The sequence below is a fragment of the Moesziomyces antarcticus genome, assembly GCF_000747765.1.
Source record: "Moesziomyces antarcticus DNA, scaffold: scaffold_v10002, strain JCM 10317, whole genome shotgun sequence".
NCBI lineage: Eukaryota > Fungi > Basidiomycota > Ustilaginomycetes > Ustilaginales > Ustilaginaceae > Moesziomyces > Moesziomyces antarcticus.
In genome coordinates this window covers 1,162,603-1,187,028 of record NW_014639008.1, presented here as the reverse complement: position 1 = coordinate 1,187,028, position 24,426 = coordinate 1,162,603, and the positions used below count along the sequence as shown (strand labels likewise).

Here is a 24,426-nt window from a genome sequence, read left to right as displayed (position 1 = left end):
AACGGTTCCTCTTTTTTTTTTTTTGGTCTCCGAAAAGAAACCGGGCAGCAAAATGGTGCACCTAAATCGGCGACGGAAAACAAATTACAGACTGCAAATCAAGCCGATTGTACCCGATGGACGGCCCTTCTCTTTGCTACAATCCTCTTCAATGTACAGCCGGGCGTTACTCGCATCGATTGAGCACTGATCTTGGCTGAGAAGGTGTGCCAAGCACCCACTCGCAGAACTCGGTGGTCGGCCAAAGTCACATTTCGTTGGCTTAGGGAGGCAGTGTGGAGGGCACTGTTGGCGCAATCCCCCACTTCAAGCCTCTCGAGGCGCACAATTACGTTGGCTGCCTGCCTCAAGAAGAAACGGATCGCTTTGCTGAGCTGAGTCGAGTCAATTCTCGCAAAATCCAGCCTCTATCAAATTTTGTCGGCCCTGTCGGCTTGCTTTGATCACCAAAGAAATGCACCGAAGCTCTGCCTCCTCGCTGAGCAGGCGGTCTGATCCACGCCCCGATCAGGAAGAGCGCAGCCAGTGGCCGTTGCCCCCCCGCCACCGATTTCTTCCAGTTTCTCTGTGCGCCTCGCGCTGGCCTCCCTGCGAGCTACTCCCGGTGGCCGTCCGTCTGAGCCCGGCTCGTTTCGCTGCGCCTCGAAACCCGGCTCCAACTCCACCCGCATTTTTCTTCCTTCTTATTCGTCACGTCCCAGCGTACACTCGTCCGCCCGTCCCCAGTCAGCTCAGCACCCGCACTCAGCACTGCGATTTTTCCCTTTGCCGCTCAATACCCCGTTCAACCTCCTTCTCTCCTCTCTCTCCTCCATCACCGTTCCGTCTCATACCCCCCTCCGCATCTCATACACAGCCATGTTCTCTCGTGGTATCCGCGCCGCCGCCCCGGCAACAAGGCTGTTGAACCAGCCCCTGCGCTCCGCCGCTCCCGGTGTTGCCGTAAGTACTGCCATCCGAATAGGCAACGTCAGCGAAGTCCGCAACGCGTGCATTGCCTCGTGACGCATACTCGCCACTTTGGTCCGGTCGGCGAGGAACGAGTACTGACCTGACCATCCTCTCTGTGGACTTTCTGTTCTGCTTTGTTTCTGGCTTTCACAGCGTCTGGCACCCGTTGGCGCCCGATTCAACTCTGGCAAGGTCTCCGGCCCTGTCATCGGTATCGACCTGGGAAGTGAGTATTTTGCGTTCCTAGTAGAAGATGCTGAATCGACGGGAATCCGCGGTTCGGAAGCTTCGGTAGCGAGCACAGGTTGCTGGCCTCCATTTGCAGCGAGCAGAACCGAAAACTGACGCTTTTGCCCGCTCTGTTTCTCCACCAAAACAGCCACCAACTCGTGTGTCTCTGTCATGGAGGGTCAGCAGGCCCGTGTCATCGAGAACTCGGAAGGTGGCCGTACCACCCCCTCCGTCGTCGCCTTCACCAAGGATGGCGAGCGTCTCGTTGGTCTCCCCGCCAAGCGCCAGGCCGTCGTCAACCCTGAGGCCACCCTTTTCGCCACCAAGCGTCTCATCGGCCGCAAGTTCCAGGACAAGGAGGTCCAGAAGGACCTTAACAACGTCCCCTTCAAGATCGTTCCCCACTCCAACGGCGATGCCTGGCTCGAGGCCCGTGGCGAGAAGTACTCGCCCTCGCAGATCGGTGCTTTCGTCGTCGGCAAGATGAAGGAGACCGCCTCCGGCTACCTCGGCAAGCCCGTCAAGCACGCCGTCATCACCGTCCCCGCTTACTTTAACGACTCGCAGCGTCAGGCCACCAAGGACGCCGGTGCCATCGCCGGTCTCGACGTCCTCCGTGTCATCAACGAGCCCACTGCCGCCGCGCTCGCCTACGGTCTCGACCGTGACGACTCGTCGGTGATTGCCGTCTTCGACCTGGGTGGAGGTACCTTCGATATCTCGATTCTCGAGATGCAGAAGGGCGTCTTCGAGGTCAAGTCGACCAACGGTGACACCCACCTTGGTGGTGAGGACTTCGACATTGTCCTTGTCGAGCACCTCGTCAGCGAGTTCAAGAAGGAGTCCGGCCTCGACCTCTCCAAGGACCGCATGGCCATCCAGCGTATCCGTGAGGCCGCCGAGAAGGCCAAGATCGAGCTCTCCAGCGCCCAGTCGACCGACATCAGCCTGCCCTACATCACCGCTGACGCCTCGGGCCCCAAGCACATCAACTCCAAGATGTCGCGTTCCCAGCTCGAGGGCCTCGTCGGCAAGCTCGTCGACCGCACTGTCGAGCCATGCAAGAAGGCGCTCTCGGACGCCGGCTGCAAGCCATCGGACATCCAGGAGGTCATCATGGTCGGTGGTATGAGCCGTATGCCCAAGGTCCTCGAGACCGTCAAGAACATTTTCAAGCGTGACCCCAGCAAGGGTGTCAACCCTGACGAGGCTGTCGCCATCGGCGCTTCCATCCAGGGTGGTGTGCTTTCCGGCCAGGTCACCGACGTTCTGCTGCTCGACGTTACCCCGCTTTCGCTCGGTATCCAGACGCTCGGCGGTGTCTTCACTCGTCTGATCAACCGCAACACCACCATCCCCACCAAGAAGTCGCAGGTCTTCTCGACCGCCGCCGACGGCCAGACCGCCGTCGACATCCAGGTCTACCAGGGCGAGCGTGAGCTCGTTCGCGACAACAAGCTGCTCGGCAACTTCCAGCTCACCGGCATCCCCCCCGCGCCCAAGGGTGTCCCCCAGGTCGAGGTCACCTTCGACATTGACGCCGACGGTATCATGCACGTCTCTGCGCTCGACAAGGCCACCAACAAGGACCAGTCCATGACCATCTCGGCCGGTTCGGGTCTGAGCGACAACGAGATCGAGAAGATGGTTGCCGATGCCGAGCAGTACGCCGAGGCCGACAAGGCGCGCAAGGCTGTCATCGAGGAGGCCAACCGCGCCCACTCGGTCTGCTCCGAGACCACCAAGGCCATGCAGGAGTTCAGCGAGCAGCTCCCCGCCGAGGAGAAGGAGAAGCTCAACGTGCTCATCAAGGAGACCGAGGAGCTCGCTTCCAAGGGTCTCAACGGCGATGCCGACATCGAGGCCCAGACCATCCGCGAGAAGATCGACGCCACCCAGCAGGCTTCGCTCCAGCTCTTCAAGCTCGTCTACGAGAAGAAGGGCCAGTCGTCCGGCGGTGCTTCCGAGAACGCCGAGTCCAAGCCCGAGGGTGAGGGCGAGAAGAAGCAGTAAACGGTTCCCCCCTCCCCTGCCTGTTTCATCCTCTCGCTCTCCCCGACTCGCCTTGCACAGCGATCTTGTAACAACAGCTCCCCCTTTTCCTTGTTCCGTCCACCTCGATCCATCAATTTGAGGCTGGACGGGCACCCAAAAAACCTCTCTCGTGCGCTGTGCACCGCGATCACGCGAGCGGCTTTGATCATCTCGCTCTGCCCCGTCGTTCCTCTTGCATTTTATCAACCCTTGTTTTACACCACCGCTTATCCACCCATTCCCCATTCTCTCAGAATCTCAAGATGTCTCGTGTATTCTTTCTGCATAGTGCCCGAATGTGTGTGTGTGTCGAGAAGAGCAAACAAGAAGGAATTGCAAAACTGGCGTGTAGCAAGACAAAGAGAGTGACGGAGGTATGATGTACAGGCCAAGCAGGAGACGGAAAGCTTGCGATGGAAGCACACGAATCGAGACGTCGAACGGGGTGAGACGAGGGGTTGAAAACGATGCGGCAGTGAGCGAGAATGATGGTGAGGCGCCCAAAGCCGGGGCACAGTAGGGCGAGGCTTGAAGGCCAGTCATGCGAGTAAGTTAGGCTTTTTGAATGCCTAGCCAGCGAAGCCGGGCTGAGTTCCGAGCCTTGAGCGCATGTAGGTTCGTGCAAAGGTGTCGGGGCTAAGATGACGCAGCTTGGGCTGCTGGTGCGTCCTCGTCCTCTTCGGGGATTGGCTCTGGGTTCTCGCCGTCGTCGAGCCAGCTTGCCTCGACGGTTGCCTTGACACGACGAACGTACTCCTTCATGTTTTCGCGATACAAACTTGCGGCCTCTGCGTTTGCGGGCGAGTTGGGGTTGGGATCGTGCAGCAGACTTTGAATACTCGTGAGGATCGCCGCAACATCGTAGGTGGGCGACCATCGGTTCTGAAGGATGTCGAGACACAGCTCGCCATTGGCATATACGTTGGGATGGAACATCTTGGAGAGGAACTTGACCGTTGGCGGCTTGTTTGGATACGACTCGTCAAACGTCATGACGAGCTTGAACGTTCCATCTTCAAAGGGAGTATCGGCGGGGCCAAAGATGACAGCGTTCCAGATCATAAGATTGTCGGCGCATGGTGCACCCGAGATGCCTCCAGGCGGGTCCGTAGACAGACGCTTGAAGTCGCGAATCAATCGCTTCTTGGATGGTGTAGACTGTCATCGTGCGGGCCGGAAAAGCAGGTTGCAGTCAGCATCGCCACAAACGCTCGTGTGTCGAGACAGCTCTGTTGCGCTGCATGGTAAAGCACTTACCATGATAGAACGTTTTCAATGCAGTCAAAGCTTGCTACAGGAGAATGTGACCGTTGCTTGGAAATGTGACGAGCTCTGCTCTTCGAGGCTTTGTGTGCTGCGTCTGCGATCTGACTCCAGAATCAGATGGCGAAACGAGGAGCGAAAGGACTTGCGTGATCTGTGCTGCTGCTGGAAGCGGTATTGCTTGCGTTCGCTAGTGTGCTTGAGTGATCTGCAAGTGGTAAAGGCGAGCGGTGCGGGTGATGATGGTGAGATGCGGCTCAGTTGGGATGGAACGACGGGTCAGCAAGGGTGTTGGTTTGCATTTCACACGGCAAGCCGGGCGAACGGAGCGAGCGGAGTCGTTAGCGCGTCCACTCTGAGCAGCTCGCCCAGCTCGGCTGAGCAACACCTCAGAGCCTCTCAGCCCACAGGGCACAGACTCAGCGACAGCTTATAGACCGCGCGCTGCTGTACCGTGATTTTAGCTTAGCCGCAGCGCCGTAACGTAACTGTGCCTTTTCCCATTTGAGGCGAACGCCCCTGATCTTTTCGTACGAAAGAGATCCGCCTGCTATCACCATCACATTCACGGACCACAGCCCCCAGAACATGCAACCGCCTCGTGAGAAATGCGCTTTCTTGTCGCCGGGCTGGGATCAGGAACGAGGCAGCACAGGGCAGTTTGAAGCTAGTTGCGATCTATCCATTGACGAAGCCACGCGCTTCTACAGAAGGAAGCCGTGGTGGTGCAGGTTGCGGACTGAAATTACAAATAGATGCCAAAGGTCTTGAGGTTCTCGCAGCTCTCGTAGACCTCTGCCATGATCCTTTTCGCAGCCTCCTCGTCGCCTCCGATTCCCAAGAAGCCTCTTGTAGCGCCGAGACGTCGTTCTTGGTACTCTCTTTGGCGCTCGCACCTCGAGTACATGGCTTGCTTGTACGCATTCTCGACGCGGTTCTCGAATCCGGCGATGTCCTTCTGACTGCGCTCGCCCGTGACGAAGGGATGGTTGTTGAATTGGTTGTCGTTGACATAGTAGGGGATGTGGTGCTTGTTTGTCATTCGCTGCGTCTTGTACGTAGCTGAGGGCGTCAATGCAAAGTTGGGATCCGGCGTCGAGAACAGTGACGGCGCATAAGCAAGCAGACTGAACAGGCCGAGCACCAGCAGCGGCAAGAGTTGCAGCAAGATGCTGGCATTCTGTGGCTCGGCTTGCGCCCGACGGGCCCCTGGCCGTTGCTGGCGGAACTGATGCGTGCGCATGCCTGGTCCGCCAAAGGTGAACGTCGTCCCTCCAAACTGGCCGCCCCCCATGCCACCACCGCCAAAGAACATGTTGAAGAGGTCGTTGGGATCGATCTCGTCTGCATACATGCCTCCGCCGCGGAACGGCGTGCCTCTCATACCTCCGAAGGGGTTGCCGTGTCCTGCTGCTGCCGCGCCCGCCGCCGATCTCGCATTGTCCGGGTCGCCTCCATATCGATCGTACGCCGCACGCTTGTCTGCATCGGTGAGGATGGTGAACGCTTTCGAGACCGCCTTGAAGGCTTCGTCCGCTCCCGGTGCACCGTTCTTATCCGGATGCAGCTGAAGCGCAAGCTTCTTGTAGGCCTTCTTGATACCGTTCTCGTCGACCGTCTTTTCCACACCGAGCACCTTGTAAAAGTCGCCGCCGGCCTTCTTGATGCGCGTGACCACCTCGAGCTGCGCCTGAGTGTAAGCTCGCTTTGGCGCTGCATGTGGTGTGTCGGCGGCAGAGCGTCCGTTGCTCTGCGCCGAGGCTCGGGATCGCAGACCCTCCGCCGAAGTGGAGGCGCCTGCTGCTGCTGCGGAGGAAGATGCTGATGCAGAAGCCGCCGCTGATGCTCCATTTCCTGAAGCACCGCTCTTCTCGAGCCTGATCAAGAGTGCCTCTGCTGCCGGCGTCTTGTAGATGGCGATGCTCTTCTTGGTCCACTTGATCGCAGCCGCAGTGTCGCCGCCGGCGTCATGCTTGAAGGCAAGGCGTAGGGCCTTTTGTGCGTCCTCGGCCTCCATTGTAGAGAGCTCGAGCTGTCAGGTACGATTGTGAGATCAATCCTGTCGAGACGTGGGCGAGGTTCCCGAGATGATATTGCTGCTGCAAAAAGTGAAGCAAGGCAAGGGCCAAGTTGGTTGATGCACTGGCTTCTTCGTGCGAGCGCTCTGTGGATGCGGCTATGCTCGAGATGCGTAGATGTCCAGATGACCACAGCAGATCCAGGGTTTCCGTTTCGGCCGCCGCTTGTTCGCTATGATGAAGTCGAGCACGATTCAAGGGTGGGGAGGTGGGCGTCCGAACGACAGTCGCAGCCTTGCCGGTTGCGACCCGAAGCTCAGCCTGAGCGCCAACTCTTCTTCGCTTGCACAGACTCTCAGAGCCAGGCTCGAAAGCGGCCCTCCGCTTCCGCTTCTTGGGATCGCCCGCATACGTGTCCTTTTATTTAAAAGCTGTCAGTAGAAAAGGCGTAACATCTGTTCCGAATTCGACACACGCACAGCAGTTCGATTGCGGTCGCGTAAGACGGGCGTTTGACAGGGCGTGTGTTGCACTTTCGACTGCCGTTGCAGTTCGACACTTCTGAGCGCGCCAGCTCATTCCTTCGCATGCGCGCCCAGGCTTCGCCTCCACCATTTCGGGTTCGAAATTTCGCGTTGTCGAACAGCCTCGTGCCGACCAGCATCCACCTTTTCTTCATCACCATCCTACCGGCGCGCATCAGCAACCAGGCATGCTTGCCTGCTGACACCCCTACTTACCACCAACACTAAGAGACGCTCCTCGGGCTACAGCGTCTGCAGAAAGCGCTTCTATGTTGCGGACTGTCGTCGGCTAAGTCCTAGCCCTTCTCGGCTTCCCCATCAACGCATCCTTCTCCACCCAGCAGAGCGCATCGAGTCCTGACATCCGAACCCATTCCCAAAAGGGGCCAGCACCTAGCCAACATGTCGTTCAACTTCAAATGGCCCACCTTCTCGGAGGAGTTCCACGCGAGCGCTGCTCAGATGCTCAATAGCGCGCTAAACCGCGGCCCCAAACCGAAAGTGATTGCCGATGACATTCTTGTCGAGGAGCTCGGCATGGGCACCATCCCACCGGAGCTCGAAATCCTCGAGATTGGAGACCTCGGCACCGATCGCTTTCGCGGCATCTTCCGGCTCACGTATGCGGGCGATGCTCACCTGGTCTTAAAGACAAAGGTGCAGGCAAACCCGCTCTCCAAACCCAACCGCCCGGACATCGGCCTCTTTCCATCCTCGAATGCTTCTAGAGGCATTCTCTTTGCAGCCGCGCCGCTGGTCGTGCCGATGCATCTGAGGCTGTCCTCCGTCAAGCTCCGCGCCATCGTCGTGCTCGTCGTCTCCAAGGCAAAAGGCATCACGCTCGTCTTCAAGAACGATCCGCTCGAAAGCGTCGAAGTCAGCTCAACCTTTGACAGCGTCGCCGTCATCCAAAAGTACCTGCAGCAGGAGATCGAGGGCCAACTCCGCGAAATGTTCAGAGAGGATCTGCCCGGCATCATCCACAGACTCAGTCAAAAGTGGCTTAGCGGCGAAGTCAAGTCCGAAAAGGAAAAGACCAAGCAGAACACCGACCCAGAGGGCTCGATACCTCGCGCCAATGCGTCGAGGACGAAGGAACCTGCGCTGCCACGCTCCGCCAGCGAGCCACTCGCCGTGCTCGAGACCGCCTCGGCCCCGGGCGGATCGATGAAGCGAAGCCCTTCAAAGAGCAAAAGAGCATCCCAATCCAGATCGGGTGAAAGCACGACCGGCGTTGCAGCATCACCCGGACGATCGCCTCCAAAACCACGCAGCAACGTGCGTCGCTCCCGCCATGTGGCTAAAGCTGCTTCAACTTCAGCAGCCCTCTTGCACAACGAACTGCCATCCACACACGCCTCGCCATTCGACGCTGCTTTCCCCGACATTGAGAACTACGATCCCACCTATGGATTGCGTCCGGACGATCTGCCCACACATAGCGGCTTCTCCGGCCTAGGCCGTCTGGCCCAGCGCAATCTCGGTGGCCTGAAGGATCTCACCGCCTCGCCGACGTTCGCAAGTCCAGACATGCCAGGCAACGACATTGATCTGGACGAAGCCGCCTTCGAGGACTTTGACCGCGCGTCGGACGAAGCTTATTCGGACCTGGACGAGCAGCAGGATGCTCTCAGCGGATCTCAGACCGACGACGTTGAGACTGACGCTGATCAAGGTGTTGTTTCGGATGACTTTGGCGATGACGTATCGGACCTGGAAGAGAATGATCAGAGCGACTTCATCGACACTTCCATCGACTACACTCGCTTTGGCTATCCTCCAGCTTCGGCTGCCTTTTCCGACACTCAAGAGCTCAACCGCGCATCCTCAATCATCTTTGACGACGAGCCCCAGTCGCGTTCGCGGCGCGGAAATCCTCCGTCTTCTTCCGGTCGCTCAGGAGCCCGCGCTCGACGACCTTCGTCGAGTCGTTCCGAGAAGTCGACCGCGTCTGCTGCTCAGAGGAGAAAGCCGCAGCCCGCCGTCGTCTACGAGACCATCCCGGCCGTCGGCGGCGGTATTGTCACCCGCCCCCGTGTGTACCACATTGCAAGCAAAGTGCAGCCGCCCGAGGTCGACTGGGACGACGAGGATACAGCTCGACCATCCCAGTACGGAGGCACGCCTTCCACCCGAACAGGCGCCACACGCTTCGGTTCCGACTTCGGCAGCGCCACCATCGGTGCACATAGCTCGCGGACCAATACGATCCGAGGCGCACACGACTCTCCTCACCTCGGCGCGGCTTTCGTGTCGCGCGACAGCAGTGAGGAGAGCCTTCTGGACCTTCCACCCGAGTCGTTCCACAGCAGCGACGCCTCGTTTCAGCAACCCTTCGTTGCCTCCGACGCCGCCCATTCTTCCGCTTCCGACTCCGCTTCGAGGACCGGTCGGGGACCGTCGGCGTTGGGGTCGACCAGTCGGCAGTCTTCATCACGCGATCTGTCGGATGTCCAGTGGGACCACAGCGCAGCCAGCACTGCACCAACCTCGTCGCAGTCCCAGACTTGGGACGTGCACACCAAGAGCGATGCCAGCAACAAGGCTGTTGGCACCAAGATGAGATCCGAAGCGCCTTCCGATTCGGGCGTTCAGTTCCGTAAGAACAAAAGCACCAGCCACAACCGGTCCAAGACGATGGGCAATGGTGACCCTGCTAAATTCATGGCACGGCGCGCCGGTGAAGGGCCGGGTATGTCGGCTACCCCTGCGCGCGCACGAGCAGCGGCGGCGTCGCGACCCGGCTTCATCACTTACGCAGCGTCGCCGCCGGGCGACTCGCTCAGCTGGCAGCAGAGTCCTCCGACTCATCGCGCTATGGATCGAGAGGCGGCTCTCTCCACATCTCCCTCGGGCGCACAAGACATGCTGTCCACCTCGCCTTTCCGGAGCTCGAGCCTGCATCATGGAAGTCCGCGCGGTCCCTCGTATGTTGGCGGCCACTTTGCGAGTGCTAGCAACAGTCCGCAGACGGGCCAGTCGAGAGCTGCGCAGGGCTCGGCAGCTGCGCCCACGCGACTGTCGATCGACGCATCGGCGCACTTCCTCGACCTGGTCAAGTCCAATCACACCCTCAGTCCGTTCACGCGCAACATGGAGCACTTCACAGTGCGTAGCGCCCCAGTCACACCGGGATGGCAGACCACTTCCGGCAACGCAAGCGTGGTCGGGAGCAGTGCTGCAAGCGGCACGGGCACAACAAGCGGAAGTTCCCAGACTGGCGCGCTGGGCAAACAGGGCAAAGGCAGCACAAGCGTCGCGGTGCATTCGGCTGCTGAGCACAGGCAGCCACGCGATTCAAATACACCCCCTGCCTCTGCCAACACACCCGCGAGACGGCGCCGCACTTTCCAGCTGGGAGCCTCGAGCTCGCCCGACGAGCAGCAGTCTACGCCCAAAGCGGATCGTCGCCAAGCAGATCTGCGCACTGACGGCGGTTTCGCGTCGAGCGAGCATGGCTTCGCCCCCTTCGCCGGCTCGGGCCCGAAGCCCTTCCAGGCTCCTGGATCGTCGGCGTCTTCGAACGCCGAGTCGAGCAAGGGAAAGCGATCGGCGATCAAGGATGCTCGTCGACGCAGCCGTCCCGATTCGATGGGCCCACCGTCGGAAGCGGCGCGCATGAGTGCCCTACGCTGGGAGGCGATCCGAGAGTAGGGCCCCGGCACATACAAGTTCGATACCCACAAAGACGAGGCTCTTGCGTCTTTGTCTACCGCCACTCACGATATCACGACCATGCATGCAATGCAACGACTTCATGGCATAAGAATGAGCGAGATCGCTTCGAGTGTTGAGCGATTGCGAAAGGCTTGGCAACGGAATCCGACGGCGAGATAAGCGTGCCATAGTCGCAACCGAGATGGTGTCAGGAATGCAGCGCGCCTAACATAAGTTCCACGTGCTGACATCCGGAGGGAAGCAACGTACGCGCATGCTCGGAAAGGCGGGGAGGCGTGCCCCGCCAGGTGGACTTGGCGCACTCCGTTTGCTAGCACAGCATTCTGACATGAGGAGATGCAGAATGGCAGCTGGGCGTCTTGGCCTTCGCTTGCAATTGGTGAGAAATGGTCGTGGCACGCAGATTCAGCCTAGTCCATAGCAGCGTACGTCGATGAGCGGGGTCACGGCGAGGACCGAGCCAGCGGAGCTCTCCGTCGTTCCGAGGGCAGAATCGGGACGAGCCGAGCCGCCGTCGTTGAACGTCGCGGCGTCGTGAGCACGCTGATATTACATACCTTGCAAGCCATCGCTCGAGAAAAGCGACCCGGGACCAGCCTCGGATACATTCTCGCTCGCCAAGCCCCCGCTTGGATCGTACAGCGTGCGTATCGTTTGTTCTCGACGGGTCTTGGCATTGAGGACAGCGACATCCTGGTCTTCATGCAATCAATCTAACATCTTCGTGCCGGGGTTCACCGCGGCTCAATCTACTCTCGCCCTCAGAGCGGAAGATGCAGGCGGGGCGGTCCAGCATCGGGACTTCGCAGCTTGCACCCACCTGACGCTGCAGTGTGTCAACCCGATCTCTTCCCTGCTGCACTTGATCACGAGGGCGAGCCTGGAAGCGGGTCAAAAGAATTTATCGCGGGGGTGCGGAGTAGCATCGGTCAAGCTCCATCTAAAGTTTGCTCGTGTTCGGCGGGGACCCGCACTTCCATTATCGGACCAACCGACGTGGTCGCGGACGCGGCGACAAGAAGGCCGGCCAAGATCTGAGCTTCAAAATCTTCTCCTCCCCCACCAAAACTAGAAAAGAAAATCCTTTTTCGGCGCTCTTCCAGCTGATCTGGATTTGATCTTGCGCGGGCCAAATTTGCTCAAACGATCAGCCGACCAGGGCAAGGCGGATCGAGGCGTAACTTAGCTGGGCGTATTGGGCTCCACAAATGATGCTTGCATGACCATGGCAACGCTTCTCGGCAAGGGTTGAGGGTGAAATGGAGACGCCAAGAGCAAGCCCAACCGATTCGATCTGATCATGGCTTGCTTCGTCCGTCGGGGCTGGCCAACGAGCCGCGGGATGTCGGTACCAAAAGTGAGGCCGTGGTTCGAAAATTGCCTCGCCCCTCCCACTTGCGCGCGAACGGCTCGAGTGGGCCCTTGGCTTGGCGCAGATTTGCGACTGGCCACCGCAACGAGCAGCTCGCGCCGTCACACGACCGAAGCCGCTCCGACCATTGTATCCCACATCCAGAGCCTCTGACAAGCCAGATTGAGGCGATTTCGGGGCGGCGTTCGCATCGTATCACTCATTTTATTCAATGACCCGACTTTGCACCCAGAAGAGCCTTTTCCCCGCCATGAATCGAATCTTTTGTCCATCCAGCTCAGAATTGTGGAGACTGGACGGTGAAGTTTCGAGCATTGTCGCCGAAATGCTCGTTTCCGCGCTCTGAGTGCTGGCTGCGGCAGCCAGAACATACAAGCAGGCTGGTTCGGTTGCGAACGGAAGATGCCACCACGGGATCGAGGGCGTGCGGCAATACCAGATCGATTGCACTCGGCGCGCGCGCCCGCGTCACAAAGGCCGTGATCCGAGCCCGCGGAGGGATGCCAGTTCCGAGCTCATCTCGCTCACATTGCAAGCTCATTTGCTCTGGCGAGATTCCCTCGGACGATCCGCGCATCCCTTTCGGCTTTGTTCGCAACGCGCTCGCCACGGACACGATCATTTCACCGGGATGCTCCTGATTGGCAAAAGCAGCCATGTAATGCGTGCTCGTTCCCGGATCCTTGCGACCGACGGCTAAGCATTCGAACCTTAGGTACCTGTCAAGGGCAAGGGGCGAGGTTTGTGCTTTCGACGTTGGACGGCCTATCAGCCGAGCAGCCACGCTGCTGTGGGAGACGTGCGGATTCCTGCGTTTTCGGCATCTGGAGCTGTCGCTTTCGGCAGACGTGCAGCTCAGTTCCAAAGGAGCTGCGGCATTGCAGCCCCATGACGGCTTCAACTTCATCCCACTAAAGCCCAAGCCACGGTCCAAGGTCAAACACGACTGCAGCCATTGAGCGAGCTTGGGGCGGCAGCGACGAGTCTGCCGTTTTTTCTCGGCTGCCCACGCGAGGCGAAATCAGGATCTTCCCGGTCACTGACGGAGCCGCGATGACCACGAGACTGGGGCGGGAAGAAAATCTCCGATGGACCGGGCCCTGAGTTGCGTTGAGTGGGCCAGAATTCGAATCAACCAGATCGGGACAAGCCAAGAAGGCCGCCGCCGCGGCCCTGCTGCCGAAGTTCATTTTTCCACAAATTGAGCCGGGTTGCCAGACCGGCGAGGCCGAAAAAGTGGGGCCAAGGGACCTGTTGCAACCCTGGACCCACCCACATGTGGCAGCTGCAGGCGACCGAAAATTCACCAATCACGCAAGCCCAACAGAGCTCCTCTTCCGTCGTCGTCGTCAATCTGCTGCGTGCGTGTGCGGCCAGATCGACGCAAGGCCAGGGCGAGACAGTCTCAGGTCGACCGTCTGGATTGACCGGCGACGGAAATGCAATGTTTGCCATTTCACCGAAATGAGGCCGCTGTGCCCTCCGCTTTCGCCAACGTAGCTCATATCGAAACTCCACACTCTAGGTGAGACGACGAACACCGCAAGGCTGTAAGCAGGCATCTGTGAGCTTCATTCTACAATGCTTCTGCGAGGGAACATGCGGCATGTGTGTTTAGCAAAGTCAAGGTGGGGGTGCCAAGGAGCTCTGTTGGCGTGAGGCACGCGTCCTGGAAGAAAAAAGAGGTCCTGAGCGGGCGGCCAAGCATTCCTAGCGTGCTCTTGGCAGGGTTCGCAGGTCTAAGCTCGACGTCGCGGATCTGCGACACGTTGCTCTCCAAGCGAGCCAAAATTTTTTGACTGTAGGCAGCCCCTGAGCTAAAAATGCTTGCGAGCTGCGTCAGGCTAAGCTGCGTCGGACTACTGTCATGGCCCTAGGAGTAGCAACTGTAGTCGAGCGCCGGCCAGGGGCCTGAACGCGGACGTCGCATGCCCGCTGTTAGCCCTGATCGAGGCTCTGCGAATCCAAAGCCAGATTCAAAGCACTGCGAATCCAAAGCCAGATTCAAAGCACTGCATTTCGTCCGAAAATACAGTGGCAGCAGCAGCTAGTAGGTGTAGCTGCCAGAGAAGGATCGAGCTGCATCCTTGCTTGGCTGCACACTAGGGTCAACGCCGAGGCAGCAACTCCACACAGCGTCGGCCATGCACAAGACGCAACCAGCTACCGCAACTGGCAGCGTGGACAGCGCTCGATGATGGGCGCTGCACGCTTCGGTCGGCATGGCGGAGATACCGCAGCACCGCGGTCGATCACTGCAGCGAGCAGCATGGGCAAGTCCAAGCCAAGCAGCCTGATTGGCCGACCGGCGCAGATCCCCCATTTGGGGAGGGCAGTCGGAAAACGAAATACAGTAGACGGTCTCGCCATTTCTTCTCGACGTCCCTGATGCGGTTGATTTGACAGGATGCGGGCTCCCTTCTGAGCGTCGCTTCCAGGGGCGAGGCCAAGCCATTCCATTCGCAAGTCTTGGCTCCCCGTTGCCTGGCTCAGGTATGAGCAATACTGTAGACCTCCTTCTGCACGAGCCTGCAAATGACACAATTGCGCCCTCGCGCCCACATCACGCCCTAGCTCATTGGCGTTCGCAAGACGAATTCAAGCCTTGTCAGACGATCGGCGTTAACGTTGAAAGATACAGTAGCTTTACCGTGATCCATGGACTGCCATTCGAGTGCGACTAATGCCGAATGACCAATTGGCAAGGCGGTCCAAAATGCCGAATGACCAATTGGCAAGGCGGTCCAAGGGCGGCACGGTCTACGGACCGGAGGGCAGCGAGCGCCGAAAAGCTCCATGTGGCGGGTCGAGGGCGAAAACTTTTTTCTTTGCGTCGGCTCAAGGCACGCAAACATAAAGGCGCCGGGCCGTGTGGGCTGCCAAGCAGTCAAAAGTGCGAAAGATTCCAAACTCGCTCGTTGCTTGACAGGTCCGTGTCGATCGATCCTGCAAAAGCCCGACAGGCACTGGAGCTGTCAAGACGGAGAGACCCTCGCGTGTTGAACTTCCGTTTTCGAGGATTCGGACCTTTTTTGATTTTGATTTTTTTTTTCCAGCTTCACTTGTTGTCTGCGTGTTGGGGCGGGCTGCAGCCTTGCATTTGAGCTGCCGCTCGCAGCTGGCCCAGGCAAAGTGAGGAAAACTGCACGTTGGATTCGGTTCCCCTCTTTGCGCCCCAGCAGGCGGGCTTGACCTACTCTGCATGAGTGCATGCATGCTTGGTGCTGCTGCTCGCCACTCGCAAGTTTGACACCCGTCGGCCGCCCTACGCCCGCCTTTGCTCTGTCTGAGCTCCGGCGTCGTGCTCTTTGTTGCCGTCGCCCTGGCCTTTGCCGTTGATTTGGAGGGGGAAGCAGCTCAAATGCCTGCCGATTGGCCAAGATTCTGGGAGATATGGAGCCAGGTCGGTCAGCGGGCTTGACTGTCCGCCCGGCACCTCCGCCTCCGTCGCTCTTTTCCTGCGTGTGGGCTGGTTATCTTTCGCCTTTTTTCGGTTGTGCCGACCAGAAACGGGCTCCGTTCTTCCTGGTGCCGCAGGCCGTTGGCTCGTCCCCCACCCCTGTGCCCTCGCCCGCTCGCTCTGGCTGCCGGGCTGTTGCCATGCAAACACGAGAACATCTGCATGAGCTTGCGCCAGAAGAGAGGCCTTTTCGCTGCACCAGTGTGTTGTGACCGTGGTGCGAAGTTGGCCGCCGTCCATGCCCGTGTCTGTGTGGTTCTCCTCCTCGGCGGCCCCCCCGAAGAGCAAGAGCCCTCAAAGAGTATATAGTAGAAGCATCCTCCTCTGATCGTCCGGGCTCACCTTCTCACCTTTACCTCCATCCTTCCATCAACCCTCCCCCTCCGTCCGTTCGTCACCTCGACCTACGCACGGAAAAGAGATTAGGCACAAGCGCCGTCTCCCGACCTTCACTTTGCGTTTCGTCTCTCGCGAGTCTGAAAGCAGTCTTTCCCCCCCTTCCTTCGTCTCTTCTTCTGGATCGAGCAACTGGGTTTGCCTCTGATCCTAAGTTTGAGCGAATCCGATCGAGTAGTCACTCACAGGGTAAGTTGGCTCGAATTTCCTCTCCTGCCCATGCCGCTCTACCGCCTCCTCCGCTTGGTGCCCCGGGCGACCCGTCTCGATGCGAGAGTGGGGCGCATAGAGGCTGCCAGCGCGCAGAGGCGGGCGTACGCAACAGGGGCTTCATAGCTAGTTGCGAGCGGCTTCGGAGTCGGAGGCCCTCCCACAATTATGAAATCTCGGCAGCACCTCCTCTGCATGAAACCCACATCTACAAGCGCAATCCACTGACGCTTGTTCATCCTCCCCATCTTTTACCTATAAATCGCTCTTCCATCCATCTTCAGACTTTTTCCTTCCCCATATCAATCCGCCAACATGTCGGAAGTTCAGCAGGAAAAGAAGGTGACCAAGCACCGCGACATCGATGAGGAGCACGGCGAGAGCGGCCCCAAGCATGCTCTCGTTGACATGAGCACCATCGAGCTCAAGGCCGAGGACCTCTACGACAAGAGCAAGGTCGACATTGAGGCCATCGAGCTCGAGGATGTCTGGACCCTCCTCCAGTGCAACGAGGGTGGCCTCACCGAGGAGGAGTGCACTCGCCGCCGCGGCATCTTCGGTCCCAACAAGATTGAGACCGAGGAGCCCAACCCCATCCTCCAGTTCCTCTCCTTCATGTGGAACCCCCTCTCCTGGGTCATGGAGGGTGCCGCCATTGTCGCCATCGCCCTCTCCAACGGTGAGGGCAAGGCCCCTGACTGGCCAGACTTCGTCGGTATCGTCCTCCTTCTGCTCATCAACTCCACCATCGGTTACATCGAGGAGCGCAACGCCGGTAACGCCGTCAAGGCGCTCATGGACTCGCTCGCCCCCAAGGCCCGCTGCAAGCGTGACGGCAAGTGGATCGAGATCGAGTCCTCGGACCTCGTGCCCGGTGATGTCGTCGCCTTCAAGATCGGTGACATCGTCCCCGGTGACTGCCGTCTCTTCGACGCCATCAACGTTTCGTGCGACCAGGCTTCGCTCACCGGTGAATCGCTCCCCGTCAGCAAGAAGGTCGGCGACCAGTGCTTCTCCGGTTCCATCTGCAAGCAGGGTGAGGCCGAGGGTGTTGTCATCTCCACCGGTCCCAACACCTTCTTCGGTCGTGCCGCTACCCTCATTGGCTCCGACGACGACACCACCGGTCACCTGCAGCAGGTTCTTTCCCGCATCGGTCTGTTCTGCATGGTCACCATTGGTCTGTTCATCGTCCTCGAGATCCTCATCCTCTACGCCGGCTTCCGCTACAAGTACCGCCGTGGTATCGACAACATCCTGGTGCTCTTGATCGGTGGTATCCCCATCGCCATGCCCTGTGTTCTGTCCGTTACCCTCGCCGTCGGTGCTCAGCAGCTCGCCAAGCACAAGGCTATCGTCACCCGCATCACCGCCATCGAGGAGCTTGCTGGTGTCGACATCCTCTGCTCTGACAAGACCGGTACCCTCACCACCAACAAGCTCACCATCGACACCGAGCTCGTCAAGCTCTACTCGGACTGGGCCGGTGTCGAGGACGTCATCCGCTTCGCCGCCTACGCTTCGCGTACCGAGAACCAGGACGCCATCGACGCCACCATCGTCGGCACCCTCAAGGACCCTGCTGAGGCTCGCACCGGCATCAAGCTGCTCGACTTCAAGCCCTTCAACCCCGTCGACAAGCGCACCGAGATCACCTACCTCGAGGAGGCCACCGGCAAGATGAAGCGTGTCACCAAGGGTATGACTTCGATCATCATCGACCTCTGCAAGCGCAACAAAACCGAGGACCAGGAGAACCGCCTCGAGGCCGACGTCGAGGAGTTCGCCAACCGTGGTCTGCGTGGTCTCGCTGTCGCTTTCGAGGAGGTTCCCTCCGGTGAGGTCGAGGCTGAGGGCAACGGTTTCGAGCTGCTTGGTCTGCTTGCCATCTTCGACCCTCCCCGCCACGACACCAAGGAGACCCTCGACAACGCTCAGGCCCTCGGTGTGCGCGTCAAGATGGTCACTGGTGACCAGCTCGCTATCGCCAAGGAGACCGGTCGCCGTCTTGGTCTTGGTGACCGCATGTTCAACTCCAAGGTTCTCGTCGATGGTGTCCTCCCCCCTGGCAGCCCTTACAAGTCGCTCGACGAGATGATCCTCGACGTCGATGGTTTCGCCGGTGTCTTCCCCGAGCACAAGTACGAGATTGTCAAGCGTCTCCAGGGTCTTGGTCACCTTACTGCCATGACTGGTGACGGTGCCAACGATGCTCCTGCCCTTGCCCGTGCCAACGTCGGTGTTGCCGTCGAGGGTGCTACCGATGCCGCCCGTGGTGCCGCCGACATTGTGCTCACCGAGCCCGGTCTCTCCACCATCGTCGAGGCTATTCGCCAGTCGCGTATCATCTTCGGCCGTATGAAGAACTACGCCGCTTACGCTGCTGCCATCACCATCCGTGTCGTCGTCGGTTTCGCTCTGCTCGCCTTCATCTGGAAGTCGGACTTCCCTCCCTTCATGGTTCTGATCATCGCCTTCCTCAACGACGGTTCCATCATGACCCTGTCGCTCGACACTGTCAAGCCCGCCCTCGAGCCCCAGCACTGGGACCTTACCGAGCTCTTCTTCTGCGGCTCGCTCTACGGTCTGTACCAGGTCGCTTCCACTCTTGCGCTCTTCGCTGTCATCTACGAGACCACCTTCTTCGAGGACAAGTTCGGCGTCACGCCCCTGCACGGCGACCCCAACGACCCTCGTCTGCACATGATCATGTACCTCCAGGTCGCCATCCTCGCCCAGGCCCTCATCTTCGTCACCCGTTCCCACGGCTTCTCGTGGATGGAGCGCCCCTCGTTCGCTCTCATGGGCGCCTTCTGCCTTGCCCAGCTCATCTCGTCGATCATCGCCGCTTACGGTAACTGGGGCTTCACCAACGTCCGCGCCATCGAGGGCGGCTGGATCGGCATCGTCTGGGTCTGGAACATCATCTGGTACATCCCCATGGACCTGGTCAAGTTCTTCGCCAAGTTCCTCCTCCGCAACATCCGCTCCAAGAAGTCGCCCGCTGCGGCCCACGAGAGCCTCAGCCGCACCACGTCGCGCGCCGACAGCATGTACTCGAACCGTACTTCGTTCCTCAAGCGTGCCCAGCGCAAGGTCGGCTTCGGTGGCGAGAAGAAGATCCACATGTCGAGCACCGAGCTCCAGCGTCTTGGCAGCATCCAGGCCCAGGAGGCCTCGCGCCGTCTCTCCAAGACCCAGTAAGCTGGGCGTCGTCTCGGAGTGGCTCTCTTTCTCTTCTCCTTCGTCGCACGTTTCGTTCCGCCTCGCATTGTCGCATAGACGCGCAAGAGCTTCGTCTTGAATGAACTCGCTCATGCTCGCTGACGACGACTGTCGTGTCAGTGTGTGTTGCAGGAGCTCTCGCTCGAGATGCTCTGGCGCTGAATGCTGGCTGCGATGAATCGAATCCGTGCCAAGGCTGGGCCAGTGTCCATGACCAGCCCGGCTGCATCACTGCATCCCCTCATTCCCACCCTCGTCTTTCTCTATTCGCATCACATATACAGAGCTTCGTGTCCCAAACTATCTTCTCGCTTGCTATAGTATCGATTAAACAACATTTGCTCTTGGTGTGCGTGCTGGTCTAAGCGGGATGGACTTGAGCTGGCTTCGAAGGCGGGCTCGATGGAGTTAGCGTGCGTATCGCGCAGCGAAATGGTCTGTCTTGTCGTAGAGTGAGCTTGCCCGGCTGGTGCGAGGCTCGAGACTGCTAGACCCCTGGCTTGAGACGGATGCTGTGGGCGGGTGCTTTGCCGAGTGGTTGCAATTAGTGGCAGCCGAGAGCGATGACGTCGTGTGTGGGTAAGGACCTCGCTAGCGGAGGGACAAGGGGGTCGCCATGTTTGCTGCAGGTGTTCGGGCTGCTGCCGCCGCTCAACGGCATGAGAGGCCAGCATCAAGGGCGCCGGCAGCGGTTCGGGCAGACGGCGAACTGTGTGCGCTGGCATGATTTGGACGCTAGCGAGACCAACACTCAAGAGCGCTGCCCTGTCGCGTTGTGCAGAAAGTCGAAAATTGCCAGCGATGCCAGGGTTGCCTCTCGGCTGGAGCGCGTTGCCACGCGACCTGCTGCGAGCATTACGGCTACAGGTTGTGGTGACAGGCAGCATTTCATACAGGTTGCCCACCTTTTCGCCTTCTTCGGCGTCGCCCCGCCCACCTCGTGGGCGCCCTTGCGCCAATCTTGCTGAAAGCAAATACTCGTATCGCTAGAGCCCACATCGTCGAGCAGAAGCCCACCAGCGGGCAGTCGAGCGGGGACGGATGGACAGGCTTTCCGATGCAGCGCGTTGGGGTTCGGCGCGCCTGCGGCGTAAAGGTGTGTGTCTCCGAGTCGGACTCTGAACGCACGCACAGTGTCCAGCTTCCATCCCTTGGTAGGCCTGGTCGGCTTGCATACAGGTCAACTCGCCTCCTTGGCGCAGGGCACGACAGCCTGCCGGTGGCTGGTTGTAGCAATCGCCTTGCAGAACTGCAGCCCACCCGCAGCATTGATACGTCAAAGACTTGGTTTCGGCTGGCGCCTTGTGCGGGGATCGCCCAGTGAGACTCGGCACCCTTGGATGATCGCCTGTGCAGTTCTCAAGGTGTGCAACCGCCCTGGTACAGGATACCTCGCGGCGCACCGTCAATTGGCTTCCCCTCTGTTGCTCGTACGCTCGCCGTCCTTCCTTCACATATAAACTCGCCCGTTCTCATCGACCGCTTGAGCTGCTCCCTACGCCGCAGGACGAGCACCAATCTACTCATCACCATCACCATGAAGCTCACTGCATCGCTGGCCGCTGCGCTCGGAGCGCTTGCCGTCCTCTCTCCGCTCACAGTGGCGTCTCAGAGCGCAGAAGCCAGAGATCTTTCGCTCGGAGAAGCCGGATTTGAACCTCGCGGCACTTCAGACTGCGACCTTCCGGTCCGAAAGCATCACCACAAAGGCAAGAAACACCGGAAGGCCAAGCAGGTCAAGGCCACCGTAAACTCGCTTTCGTCGGGACGAAACCGAAATCACCAGCACAAGACCAGCTCGGCACGCCCTAGCAGCTACTATCCCGACACCAAAGGGTCTTCGACCCAGCCCAAATCGTCGGCTCCAGTCTCAAGCTCGTCGTCCGGCTCCACCGGATCGAGTGGCTCCACTGGATCCACCGGCTCTACAGGGACATCGGGGGGCTCGTCGAGCCTGTCGAGCTTCGAGCAGACGATGCTTGAAATGCACAATGCCGACCGAGCCAAACACTCTGCCTCAGCGCTGACGTGGGACAGCACGCTCGCCTCGGCCGCTGCCAAGTGGGCTGCAGGATGCCAATGGAAGCACACGCCAAACAACCCCTACGGCCAGAACATCGCCGCAGGTACCGCAGGCGACTTTGGCGCCAAAGATTCGTGCAGCATGTGGTACGACGAAGTTTCGCAGTACAGCTTTGCTTCGGGCGCGTACAGCGATGCGACGGGTCACTTTACGCAGATGGTCTGGAAGTCGACGACGAAGCTAGGATGCGCCATTCAGGACTGCTCCGCTAGCCAGATGGGGCTTGGCAGCCAGGGCTCCGCCACCTACGTCGTGTGCAACTACAACCCACCCGGAAACGTGATTGGCCAGTTCCTTCAGAACGTATTTTCGACCTAATAGGGTCAGGAAAGATCGGCAGTGCAGGCACTGTTGAGGTGTGGCGAGGCAGGTTCCTCAGCCGGGGAAGAGCAGGTCGCTGGTCGACACGCTAAGTCTTGTTCTGCTAGTATATCATATTGCTCATGAGCCATCAATGGAAGAGTTCAACTTGCAAGGGACTGTGCAAAGTTGCAGCGCTCAAAGCGTTTCGGTAGAACCGACGAGACCGTGGGCACGGAGACAAAGGGATGCGCCTGCGTGAGAAAAAAAAAGGCACGCTTCCTCGCATTGGTACAGCGGCTTGGGCCGTCTTTCCTGCACCGGAAGGTGTCCAAGCGTTCGATGCATGTTCCGCTCGACATTGTGCAAGCCCTGCGACACCGGATGCAGAAAGAAAGCAAACGCCACAAAGGGGCTGTTCATTGCAGTCGGTGGTGCCTGAAGGTGCCAGATGGACAACGAGTTTTACCGGTGCATTCTTCCACAAGTACAATAAAAGGCAGGCAGGTGGGTCCAGCCCACCATCCGCACCCCCCACTTCTCCTTCCATCACCTGCGCTCCCCACCATCTTGGTCTCCTTCATCTGAGCATCTGGCTTTCAGGCAGTAGCGTTGTAATAGCCGTGCCAGTTGCATTGGAGCGCACTGCGGCTGTCAGTTTGATTTCGGCATATCCGTCTTTTCCGACTGTCGTGCCATCGGAAACGCCCCGCGCGCGTTCGGCTTGAAAGCGTGTGGACCCTGCCGAAGCTTGTGTCTCGCCTGCCATCTAGAGGATGGCCCGCGTTCATGCGACGGCTCTTTCTTCCCCGCTGGAATCCTCCTCACCACCAAGTCAGCGCGAGCCCACATCCATGCAACGCACTGCGCAGCTCCTAGCTCAAGCTGTGCCGCATGCGCTCAAAACATCTTCAGAGCCACCCACTTCACCAGCCTTAGACCACCAAACACACATAGATCCGCCGGCCCCCGACCAATCCGTTCGTCAAAGTCGCTCGCTCCCCCATGGCCTCCGGCGCTTCTTCTACCACCTCAGGCCCACTAAGAACAAGACCAATCAAGAGCGCCCGGATCCAAGCTTCGGATCCTTCTGCAATATCCTCAAGGTCGATCGCATCGGGAATCCTAGCCTCTTCGCTTCCTTGACACCGTCTAGAAGCTTGCGCACTCCTCCCTTTTCACGCTCGGTTGCCTCTCTCTCCTCTGCGTCCTCGTTGTCGTCGCCTTCGAGTCCCACCTGGTCGTCCTCGGCGTGCAGCTCATATATCATCTTTCCGCTCGATCCGGACTTTGAGGCCGAGCTAGAGATCGCCCTCGAAATGGCGCCGCACAGCCTCGGCTCCGCGTGGAGCCATGACTCGTACAATGCCATGCAGTATCTGCGTGCTCGTACACCCTATCCACCCACCATGACCCAGACCGCCTTTGACTATCACGGGCAAGGCGACCGACAAGGCTCAGGCAACCGCTGGCAGACGGCGCTCGAGATCGGTTGCGGACCGGGTCAAATGTCGATCCACCTCGCCACGCGCTTCGCCAAAGTATACGGCCAAGATCCCTCGCCTAACATGCTCAAGCTGGCCAACACGGTCAAGCAAATGTCGGCCGAAGAGCTCGCCGAGGTGAATCTGCCGCCTGTCAAGGACGCCGCACGCATCGAGTATAGTCAGGCTCGCGGTGAAGATCCCATCCTGCCGCCGGGCGAGAAGGTCGATCTGATCATGATGGCGGCGTGCATCCACTGGATGGACTGGGAAACGCCCGAGTCGGGCCGCTCCAATTGGCAGAAGTGGTCCTCGTTGCTAAAGCCCGGCGGCACGCTCGTCGTAACGGGCGGCCGACCCGTCATCGGACCCTACACTGGAGAGATGGGCGAGCGAATTCGGCCGCTTCGCGATTGGCTCCTCGACTTTCCTTTTGACTATCCCGAGGTGCAACGCTACTACGACACGGGCAACATGGCGATCGAAGAATTACGCAAGGCGGGCTTGTATCGCAAGCTGCCCATGCCGTGGGAACACAGCCCCGATCTGGAGCAGCTGTGGGACCGCAGCTCGTACTGCTGGATTCCCGTCGATGACCCCACGGTGCTTGGTGAGAAAGCCACCTCGGCACGCCTCGCCCAGGTGGACGATCCAGAGCAGCTCGCTGCCACCATGGACAATCTGCCCGAGTGGATCCGTCCGGGCGTGCGTCGGGCGGCCTGGTGCGACAACTCGGCGGGCGATCTGGTCATCACCACGACAACGCCAAGAAAGATGGCGGATTGGACCAGATCGACCTCAGCATATCTCAAATTCCTACAAGAAAATCCGGAACAACGCCAGCTCAGCTTGCAAGACGAGGATCTGGCCGCCGTCGAGCTCGAGAAGCTTTGCCAACAGATCGGCATCGACTTTGACGCCGAGATCGAGTGCCACCACTCGGGCGCTGTCCTGTGCATCCGTCGCTCCCTCGTGGAATGCTGATCCGTCAGCCCTCCAATCTCTTGCACCTTGCTTCACTTTCGTCTCTTGCATAGCATCTTCGTTCGCTCAGTCGCTCCCTTCGGTCTTCCCCACTTTCATACTTGCATCTCCGTTTCCACAACTCGTAGCATTAATTCACGACATCCACAGCCCTGTTACTCTCAATTCTGCAATGCTTGCGAACTCTGTATGATGGGTCCACCATATGCTCCG

At 59.3% G+C, this 24,426-nt stretch overlaps 7 protein-coding genes across 7 annotated transcripts, besides 2 other annotated features; 5 read left to right on the top strand and 2 right to left on the bottom strand.

Moving 5' to 3' along the window:
• Positions 1-858: 858 nt before the first annotated feature.
• Positions 859-3,195, top strand: PAN0_002d1321 (heat shock protein; the record flags this gene model as incomplete). The annotated part of the gene is made up of 3 exons (XM_014803487.1): positions 859-942; positions 1,105-1,177; positions 1,331-3,195. The coding sequence occupies 3 exons, from the start codon at positions 859-861 to the stop codon at positions 3,193-3,195; spliced, it is 2,022 nt and encodes a 673-aa protein (XP_014658973.1).
• A 657-nt stretch (positions 3,196-3,852) lies between these two features.
• On the bottom strand, positions 3,853-4,476 carry PAN0_002c1320 (ubiquitin-conjugating enzyme E2 2; the record flags this gene model as incomplete). The annotated part of the gene is made up of 2 exons (XM_014803486.1): positions 3,853-4,374; positions 4,474-4,476. 2 exons carry the CDS (start codon positions 4,474-4,476, stop codon positions 3,853-3,855), a joined length of 525 nt encoding a protein of 174 aa, XP_014658972.1.
• A 748-nt stretch (positions 4,477-5,224) lies between these two features.
• PAN0_002c1319 (DnaJ-domain-containing protein) lies at positions 5,225-6,496 on the bottom strand (the record flags this gene model as incomplete). The annotated part of the gene is made up of 1 exon (XM_014803485.1): positions 5,225-6,496. One exon carries the CDS (start codon positions 6,494-6,496, stop codon positions 5,225-5,227), a length of 1,272 nt encoding a protein of 423 aa, XP_014658971.1.
• A 927-nt stretch (positions 6,497-7,423) lies between these two features.
• On the top strand, positions 7,424-10,675 carry PAN0_002d1318 (uncharacterized protein; the record flags this gene model as incomplete). The annotated part of the gene is made up of 1 exon (XM_014803484.1): positions 7,424-10,675. The coding sequence occupies one exon, from the start codon at positions 7,424-7,426 to the stop codon at positions 10,673-10,675; it is 3,252 nt and encodes a 1,083-aa protein (XP_014658970.1).
• A 3,324-nt stretch (positions 10,676-13,999) lies between these two features.
• Positions 14,000-14,121: a sequence feature (In-frame stop codon was detected at splice-junction site;~hypothetical protein).
• Positions 14,122-14,177: 56 nt separating this feature from the next.
• Positions 14,178-14,460: a sequence feature (In-frame stop codon was detected at splice-junction site;~hypothetical protein).
• Positions 14,461-16,452: 1,992 nt separating this feature from the next.
• On the top strand, positions 16,453-19,341 carry PAN0_002d1316 (plasma membrane H+-ATPase 1; the record flags this gene model as incomplete). Its single annotated transcript, XM_014803483.1, has 1 exon — positions 16,453-19,341. One exon carries the CDS (start codon positions 16,453-16,455, stop codon positions 19,339-19,341), a length of 2,889 nt encoding a protein of 962 aa, XP_014658969.1.
• Positions 19,342-20,899: 1,558 nt separating this feature from the next.
• PAN0_002d1315 (PR-1-like protein) lies at positions 20,900-21,763 on the top strand (the record flags this gene model as incomplete). The annotated part of the gene is made up of 1 exon (XM_014803482.1): positions 20,900-21,763. One exon carries the CDS (start codon positions 20,900-20,902, stop codon positions 21,761-21,763), a length of 864 nt encoding a protein of 287 aa, XP_014658968.1.
• An 836-nt stretch (positions 21,764-22,599) lies between these two features.
• PAN0_002d1314 (methyltransferase domain-containing protein) lies at positions 22,600-24,213 on the top strand (the record flags this gene model as incomplete). Its single annotated transcript, XM_014803481.1, has 1 exon — positions 22,600-24,213. One exon carries the CDS (start codon positions 22,600-22,602, stop codon positions 24,211-24,213), a length of 1,614 nt encoding a protein of 537 aa, XP_014658967.1.
• Between the last annotated feature and the right edge of the window lie 213 nt (positions 24,214-24,426).